General features: G+C 39.4%; 1 protein-coding gene across 1 annotated transcript; it reads left to right on the forward strand.

The window, feature by feature from the left end:
- The first annotated feature begins 3,522 nt into the window (after positions 1–3,522).
- On the forward strand, positions 3,523–4,002 carry LOC132042153 (uncharacterized). The gene has a single exon (XM_059432772.1). The coding sequence runs from the start codon at positions 3,523–3,525 to the stop codon at positions 4,000–4,002; it is 480 nt and encodes a 159-aa protein (XP_059288755.1).
- The last annotated feature ends 6,029 nt before the right edge of the window (positions 4,003–10,031 follow it).

Below are 10,031 nucleotides of genomic sequence, written 5' to 3' on the forward strand. Positions count from 1 at the left end.
AGCGCCACGTTGTGAAAATCCTCGAGTAAAAGACCAATCCGAGGGCTTAAGCGAAAACACGGAGGCAAATGCCGATCAAGGTATTCGATTGTTGAGCACCTGCATAAGACTCCTTCCAGGATATCGGTAATGTCATTGCTACCCAGTTCATCTTAACATCGCTTGGCCTTGATGAAAGCTTTGGATGAAGTCCAAGTGCCCGCCGGCACTACAAGGGAAACATTGGCTGAGATCGTGGGGTATGTTGTACGAGCACATAGGCTATCATTTTCTGATGATGAATTACCAAAGGAAGGGAAGTCCCACAATAAAGCCCTGCACATAACAGTCAAGTGCCGTGACAAGATTATTCCTCAAGTGCTAATTGATGGAGGAGCTGGGTTGAATGTATGTCCTGTGACGACTCTGAAACAACTCGGGTATGATATTGGCAAGATTCGTCAGAGTCGGACCAACGTAAAAGCTTATGACGGTGCGACCAATGACCCAATTGGAGAAATATATCTACACATACAAATGGACCCCGCAGAGTTTGTAGTGGAGTTCGTCATCATGGATATCAAAATAAGCTATAACCTGTTGTTGGGCCGACCATGGTTGCACGACGCGAGGGTTGTAGCATCTTCATTAATCCAGTCTCTCAAATTCATATGGGATGATCAAGAATCGTGATTCACGAAAAAGGAAGTGTCCACAACTATCCGGATAACTCTGTACCAGTCATAGAGAAATCACCAGTGGGCGCTGATTTTCACACTGTTGAGCTAGCCATGGTAGATCGTAGGGGAGATGATGAAGATATCCCTATGCCACTGGTCTATAAAATGGTTGCTACAACTATGATAAGGAGTGGGTTTGAACCCGGGAAAGGTCTAGGAAAGAACTTACAGGGAATCAAAAAACCAATGAGTATCAAACATGGGAAGTATCGATTTGGGGTTGGATACAAACCGTGTCAGGCAGAAGAAGAAGAAGCAGAATATGGGACGAGAGGTCCCGTTGAAATGAGAAAGTTGTTCCCTCATCTATACCAGTCCTTCACAGCATGCCCATTGGGTCACAACAGCGAGGATCCAGAAGAGGGTTCAAGGACGCTATTTTGGGAAGAAGAATGTGCAGCCATCATTGAAGAATGCTTTGAAGCATTAGAGATTCATCATGCTGAACCAGGAGAGACAACAAGCGGATGGACTTCTACCCCGTTGTTCACTCTATGGTAGAAAGAATGCTCATTTTCATAAAAAACGGCGAAAGTCGACTTTGAGGCCCGGCTTATCGCCTTTTCATTGTTTACGTGTTGTTTAATAACGGAAATGGCTCGATGTTCCATTCCGAGTCAGGACCACAGTTTGTATCACTCTTTTTAAATTTCAATGAAAACGCCTCAAAACTTATAATAAAGACAAAAATCGTTTTACTATATCTATATAAATATATATACATATGTATACATATATGATTAATATATAAACACACAGTTAAAATTGCTTTTACATGATTAATAACCGTGTTATTTTGTTTTACAGTAATAATACAGAGGCCACAAATAATGTCATGACATGTTACGAAACAAGTAAAAACGACGACGAACAAAATGACGATCAAGAAGAAGAGATAACTGAATCGGAAGGGTTGATAGATGTCGAAGAAGAATATGAGAACAGACCAATGCCAAACCTAGAGGAAACAGAGGCAGTTAATCTAGGAAATGAAGAGTTGGTTCGGGAAACTAGAATAAGTGTGCACTTGACAGAAACCAAAAAAGAAGGATATCGGAGTCTGGCAAAGAGTATGAAGATGTATTCGCTTGGTCATATGCTGATATGCCAGGATTTAGTACAAATATTGTTGCCCACAGGTTGCCGATCCTTGAAGAATTTGCCCCGGTAAAACAGAAAATTAGGCAGCCTAAGCCTGATGTCAGCATCTGAATTAAAGAAGAAGTAGAAAACAGATTCAGTCAGGGGTTGTTGAGGTGACACCGTACCCGACATGGTTGGCAAACATAGTCCCGGTACCAAAGAAAGATGGGAAAATAAGGATTTGTGTGGACTACCGTGATCTTAACCGCGCTAGCCCAAAGGATAATTTCCCACTCCCAAATATTCACATACTTATTGATAACTGCGCCAAGCATGAGGTGCAATCTTTTATGGATTGTTACGCAGGCTATCATCAGATATTGATGGACAAAGAAGATACTCAAAAGATGGCATTCATCACACTGTAGAGAGTGTATCATTACCGGGTAATGCCTTTTGGGCTCAAGAATGCCGGCGCCACTTACATGAGGGCGATGACTGCCATCTTTCATGATATGATGCATAGAGAGATCGAGGTATATGTGGACGATGTCGTCATCAAATCCCGAGTGGGTGAGGACCACCTCGAACATTTAAGAAGATTCTTTGACAGACTCCGCAAGTACGATTTGAAGTTGAATCCTGCAAAATGCGCATTTGGAGTGCCTGTCGAAAAATTACTAGGATTCATAGTCAGTCGTCGTGGTATCGAATTGGATCCCACCAAGATCAAAGCAATCCAAGAACTCCCACCGCCAAGAACGAAGAAAGAGGTCATGAGTTTCTTAGAAAGGTTGAATTACATTGGACGTTTCATCGCCCAGTCCACAGTGATCATAGAGCCAATCCTCAAACTCCTCAAGAAAGATGCTCCAACTAAATGGACAGAGGACTGTCAGAAAGCCTTTGACACAATCAAGAGATACCTGTCGAATTCACCTGTTTTGGTCCTGTCAAGGCCGGGAAGTCCTTGCTGCTATACATGTCAGTATCAAAAAATGCTTTTGGATGCATGTTAGCACAAAACGACAAAACAGACAAGAAAGAGAGAGCCATCTATTACATCATTAAGAAGTTCACACACTACGAATCCAGATATTCCTTAGTGGAAAAGACGTGTTGCACTCTAACCTGGGTATCTCAAAAGTTGAGACATTATATGGCTGCATACACGACCCATTTAATCTCAAGAATGGATCTACTAAGGTACATCTTTTGCCAGCCTATGTCCATAGGGAAGTTGGCCAAATGGCGAATCTTTGTTAAGTGAGTTCGACATTCAATACGTCACACAGAAAGAAGTTAAGGGTAAGCATTGGCAGATCTACTGGCAGGAAGCCCGGTAGATGACAATCCCGTACCTTTGTGGACTTACTTCCCGGATGAAGAAGTAATGACAATTGAAGGCGAAGAAAGTGAAGATGAGTCGGGATGGAAAGTATACTTTGATGGAGCGATCAACTTTAAAGGATCAGGAATCGGAGCCATCTTAGTTTCAGACTCGGGCCAATATTATCCAGTGGCGGCCAAGTTGAGCTTCAGTTGCACCAACAACATGGCTGAGTACGAAGCATGTATCTTGGGTCTATGTTAAGCCCTTAACATGGATGTAAAAGAACTTCAGGTAATTGGTGACTCAGATTTTCTAATCCATTAGGTTCGAGGAGAGTGGGCCACCAAAAATGAAAAGATACTACCGTATGTTGGACTTATACAAAGAATGGCAGATCGGTTCCAAGAAGTCAAGTTCAAACACATACCAAGAACCCAGAATGAGTTTGCTGATGCATTGGCAACAATAGCATCCATGATTCAGCATCCCGACAGTAGATACATTGATCCTGTCAAAATTGAGATCAGAGATCAACCAGCCCACTGTGCTTTCGTAGAGGCGGAGGTTGATGAAAAACCTTGGTACGTTGACATTAAAATGTTCTTGGAGAAAGGAGAATATCCCGAAGGAATCACCTTAAATCAAAAGAGGACTATCAGGAAGTTAGCGAATGGTTTCTTCCTCAACAAGAATGTCCTGTACAAAAGAACTCCAGATTTGGGATTGCTTAGATGTGTCAACTCTGTCGAAGCTACAAAATTGATTGAAGAAGTGCATCTTTGGAACTTGCGGACCTCACATGAATGGGTTCGTACTAGCGAAGAAAATCTTAAAAACAGGATATTACTGGATGACCATGGAAAGTGACTGTAGCAAATTCATCCAGAAATGCCACAAGTGTCAGATTCATGGAGACTTGATAAAGGTCCCTCCAACAGAATTGAATGCTATGACATCACCTTCGCCATTCGCCGCTTGGGGCATGGATGTCATAGGACCAATTGATCCAGCTGCGTCAAACAAACACCGTTTCATTTTGGTCGCCATAGACTACTTCACCAAGTAGGTAGAAGCAGCTTCTTATTCATTAGTAATGAAGAAAGTGGTCATAGATTTTGTGCGCAACAACATCATATGCCGATTTGGTATCCCAGAATCAATCATAACAGACAATGGGGCTAATTTGAACATCCACTTGATGAAAGAAATGTGTGCGCAGTTTTGGATCACTCACCGGAATTCAACCGCATACCGGCCACAAATGAATGGAGCTGTGGAAGCCGCCAACAAGAACATCAAGAAAATCCTCAGAAAGATGATTGATAACCATAAAGACTGGCATGAACAACTGCCTTATGCATTATTGGGATATCGCACAACGGCCAGAACTTCAACTGGGGCCACTCCGTACCTGTTGGTGTACGGCACTGAAGCAGTAATACCAACTGAAGTAGAGATCCCTTCACTTTGAATAATGCAAGCAGCTGAGTTGGACAATGCGAAATGGATCCGCAAGAGGTATGATCAACTGGCTCTGATAGATGAAAAAAGGATGATTGTTGTTTGCCATGTTCAACTATATCAACAAAGAATGGCATGAGCTTTCAACAAACATGTGAGAACTAGGGTGTTTCAAATCGGGCAATTGGTGCTCAAACGAATATTCCCTAATCAAGAAGAATACAAAGGAAAGTTCGCACCAAATTGGCAAGGCCCCTATATGGTACGAAAGGTACTATCAGGAGGAGCTGTGGTACTTGCTGAAATGGATGGTCAAGAGTGGCCAAGAGCAATAAATTCAGATGCCATCAAGAGATACTACGTGTGAAGAAGAAGATAACTACGAAGATTTAGAGTTTCCATAGTTTAGGTTTTCTTTAGTTGCATTCCCTTTGCTTGTAATTTTGCATTTTTTTCTTAGAAAAAACCAAATCCAAAATTATGTACGAACTACGCAAGGACCTGATTCCCTACACTTATAAGGGGATACGTAGGCGCTTTTTCAAGCTCGGTCGCTTTAACCAAAAAATCCAAAATTACGTATTCTGAACTACGTTATGACCTGATTCCCATCTGGGATACGTAGGTGCTCTTTTGAGTTCGGTATCACTAAAAAATTCCAATATGTTTACCCCAAACTACGTTTTGACCTGATTCCCGAAACGGGATACATAGGCGTTCTCCCGAGTCATTCCAAACAAATTTCCCAATAAACCTTATGGAACCTCTGAAATGATTTAGCAAGAGAAAGATAAAGGTAACCCCACAAGAAAACTGGGGAAGAATTTTTTAGAGGACATCAAAAATTCTTTAAATATATTAGTTCTAATGAACGGCCTGATTAAAATTTCTACACTAGGGCAGAATTTTTGAGAAGAATCGCAAAAATTCCTCAAGCGTGGTGAAATCAAGAAATGACAAGTACATACTTACACTGAGGCAAAATTTTTGAGAGGATCTCAAAAATTCCTTCGACATAGCGAAACTCGAGTTGGTATAGAGACGTATACAAACTGGGGCAAGTTTTTTGAAAAGGATTCAAAAATTTTCACGAGTCGAGATCAAGAAGAAGAAGAAGAGACGGGAGACCTTGCTTGAGTAACTAATGTCATGACATTAAAAGGGTGTATATAAAATATTATTTTCAAAACGTATATGCATATATTTTCAAAAAAAAATCATCGCACAAAAACTTCTCTTAGATCTCCTAGAAAATAAAAGATTTTAAGGAAAATGAGCATCCTTTCATGCTGAGATATGAACGGAGGAAGTCCATACGCAGGAAAAGCGATCGACCATATAGGAAACCCATAAATTTTTCCGTGGATGAGAACAAACAAGCATGGATGTTTTACACTAACTCGTTTGCTAGAATGTTTAAAACAGGGTGACGACAACAAGCCAAGTAAAGAAGAATCATCAAGGAATAGCTGCGCAAAAGAGTGTACGAAAGGGTAATGAAGCCCCCTAAGTAAAACTTGCTTTACACTGATAAGTTTGTTCGTTTTGCAGAGCACGAAGATTTTTGCAAAAAGAAAATTTTAAGACTACTGAAGGATATAATCACGGTACCAAAAGCTGGATCTCCACTAAACAGTATTGTATCAAGGTATTGAGACCCCGGCCTAGACGTCGCATGGCTTGCCTTGATACATTGGCTGAGTGGATGTCCAAAAATCTAAAACTTTAAAGTGACGCATTGATATTGATATTGAAATGTCGTTATTCACAATCGAGTCTAGTCCTTTTGGAAGATGTGAACCCTGTCGAAGGGCGGGTATTCTTCCCTGGAGTCAAAAAAGGAAAGTGTAATTCTTGTCACCAAGGTAAGCTTCATTCCTCAAAATGACGATATGGATTAAACAACTACGTGCCGAAGGGGCTGAGTCGTCATCCATATATATAGCCAAAAATAGGTAGCATAATTCCGAGGTTGATGTTCGCAATCGTTGACATACGAATGTGATTCCTCCATCAAGATTTGCGGTCGCTATTGCAGTCTATTTCAAGTTAACATAATCATGGTTTAGGGATAGTGAAAGTCATGAGAAAAGGCTCTGCACTTGAATATGTAGTAGTTAACTTGAAAATTCTAACTAAATGTTGTAATTCTGGACACAGAGGTTAATAGTCATCACGAAAGGAATATGATCCTGCACTCTGATGTGCAGTCTACATTTGGGTATTTTTTACTATAAGTGATGTGGTGCAAGCTTCGTATGAGGATAACGATGCAGTCGATATCAGATTCGCGACAGTCACCACAATATGTGAAAATGATATGAGTCCAAATTTTTAGGGGTGGCGGATGTCATAAGAAACAAAAATGACCCCGCACTTGAAAACACGGTTTTCATTAGTAACATCTTGCTTACAAAAATGACAACTAGACTGGGGTGTGTAGGTTCGCAGAAATGCAGTATAGCCCGACCCAGATCCCAACAGAAGTTATCATTGAACGATGAAAACATCTAAAAATGACGAAAAAAGAGCCGGTCAAAGTATCGTGATTATTATCCAGAGTAGATTATTTTTTCAAAAAATACACAAAAAACACACACTTGCAGGAGAAAAGAAAGAAGACGGACAAGCGTTTGCGAAAAGACGAACATAATGTTGGGGGATGACTTCAATATCGACAAAATGACAAAATACCATTCAGGTATAACTATATTAAAATCAAAATTTTCAAAAAACTAACATGCAAGACTCAGCATTTGGGGATGGCTAAAAGCTACCGAAGTAGGAAGCAAGAGCCAGACTCAAGACATGCGGAGCGAGCGTGGAACTTTTTCTTGGGCAACCGGTCAAAAACCGTGTACGAGAGTCAATATTTCTACACCGGGGATTGGAGATCATTTCAAGCATCAACACTAATAATTCCTTTCCAAAAACCGCCTCCGGTTCGGATTTTCAACCGGAAATAGCCAAAGGGGTTTCGACATAAAGGGATATTCCTTTTTGGGCTATCGAGTCGAACTACAATTGGCCTGATTCCCAAAGCTAGGGATATGTAGGCTACTCAAAATTTGAGGCTCGGCCATATTCTTATAATTATCTCGGAACACGTCGAGATAGTTTTAAGAAAAAACTCTTTATTTCATAGTCCTCATAGAGTCAGAACTACAAACGGCCTGAATTCGTATGAAACCTGAGATATGTAGGAAACCCAAAGCGGAGTCCGGCCTACTTTCAAATTTTGCGCAAAAAGGCAAGTAATTTCTGTTATTCGGTAAAAATTAGGGTTGTCAAATTCGTAGCTCAAGGATGGCTTTGTCATCCTTGAAATTCTAAGGGGCAATTGTTGACACCTAATTTTTACCTCATAAATCGCGTATTTTTATTTTTCAAATTTCCCGAGTCCCGGATGGAGTAAGGATACCCTTAAAATTTTAAAAATCCCGAGAAACTTGCAAAAATTGACGTTTAATTATTATTCTGTAAAAATTAACAATGGTAAGAAATTACGACTTATTTACTTTCATAAGTATAATTCAAAAGAAGATACGTATCCCGCTCGGTCTAGCCCGGGAAATTTTTTAATCAAGATGATGTATGAATTACAACTTATATTTTACCGCATTTTTTACATTCTTAAATATCCTCCGAAACTATATCAATATTAGGCTCGTTTTGAAGCTAATATTTTAAATTTGCGAGTTTTAAATTTTAATCAACCTAAATAACTATTTTATTTAGCTTTGTATGTTATTTATATTACTTAATTTAAATTGGAGGGGAGGGGTTGAATTTAACTTTCTTAAAACTATGAAGGGAGAACTTATTAAAAATGGGGGGGGGGGGGGGGGGAATGGGGGGGGGAAGTTTATCAAAATAAACATTCCCCCCCCCCCCCCCCTTTCCATTTTATTTTTCACCCGACCTCTCTTCGTGTCCCTAAGAGGCGATAATGGCGATTTGCCCTAGGGTTCTGTCGTTGTTCGATTACAGCCTCTCCATGGCCGTTTTGGGTTTGATTTTTTGAGGGTTTTTATCCTCATCTCTTGTTCTGTTGATTACCAGGTTTATTTTCGTACGTTTCATTTGTTTTGATCCTGAAATCGACTCATATTGGGATGTTGCTCGGGTTTCTTCATGTGGGGGTTGTCATGGGCGGAGCATTGAAGCTCTTAGCCATCTTGTGCATGACACACAATAAATGAAGGACCCAGGGATAATTTCCCATGAGCCGTTTAGGATGAGTACCATGCTGTGGGGATTTTATCTTGTTCTGTACCATTCTAGTACTATGATACCGTTTGGAATATAGCATTCTTGTTTTATTAGTGACGAGGCGTACTATCCTATTTTTCTGATTTTTATTTGGAATTTCAGGGTGCAATTAGTAAGTTTTTAGCTGTCTCATGTGATTTATATGGAAATTCTGTTAGATATAGCAGGAATTAGTACGACTAGCTGGAAATTCATTTGTCATTTACTGAGTTTTGAAATTGTTTGAATTAGGGTTTAAGAATTGGGGGGAAATTTGGGAAGAATCTAGAACTTTCTATTTTTGGTCCTCACACCCCAACCTGTGCTATAAATAGAAGAGTTTGTTGCCATTTTAGGGGGACCTTTTTCTGGGGAAAATTTTCTGAGAAAAAGAAGTCTTAAATTCTTATCATTTGAATCCTATTGAACAACCCAAAAACAATAGAGATATATTACTAAAATACTACTATATACCTACATTATACATATATTATCCGAAATATGCTAGAAGATATATATATATAAAAAAAAGAAGGCAAATGTTGTTTTCTTTTTTCAAAAAGGAATCTTGGGTATTGATATTGAAGTGTTGATCCAACCCCTTCTCTTTGATATTTTGGTTGCCCTACAAAAAGGTAATGCCCTATTTTGGTTTATTTTCATTCCTATTCCTAGCTTATTTACATGTTTAACTTGTTCATGGTTATTTTAAAGCTGTTTTAGCTGTTGTTTCATAGAGCCTAGCTCATCTGTATGTTTCAATGTTGTTTATGTATGTTTAGAGACTGCTCAGTTACTGTTCTATTGAAGTTTTAAGGCTGTTGTGTTATAATGTTACTATGATGAGGTTAAAAGGACTTTTTAAGTATTAACTAGTAGATATGAAGTTAAAATGAAGTAGGATGTTAGTTTTGGTTCTTGAGTACTGTTACTTTGACTAGTTCAAGATTCTGAGGCTTTATCTTCCATTTTGCTTGTTTGGCTATTGTTTTTAGATTCTGGGGATCTTTAGTCTTTGAGACTATTTTAGTTCATTTGAGTTTTGTTAATCTTGGATGCCATGATTTTAGGCAAGGTATAGGTTACTGATGGCTTGTCTTATAGTTGGTTATCAGTGATTTTGTCTAAAACTATTTTGAAAACTTAAAAGTGAGACTGTGTTCTTGTGTTCATTATTAATAGCT

This window comes from Lycium ferocissimum, unplaced genomic scaffold (genome assembly GCF_029784015.1).
Source record: "Lycium ferocissimum isolate CSIRO_LF1 unplaced genomic scaffold, AGI_CSIRO_Lferr_CH_V1 ctg13641, whole genome shotgun sequence".
Lineage (NCBI taxonomy): Eukaryota > Viridiplantae > Streptophyta > Magnoliopsida > Solanales > Solanaceae > Lycium > Lycium ferocissimum.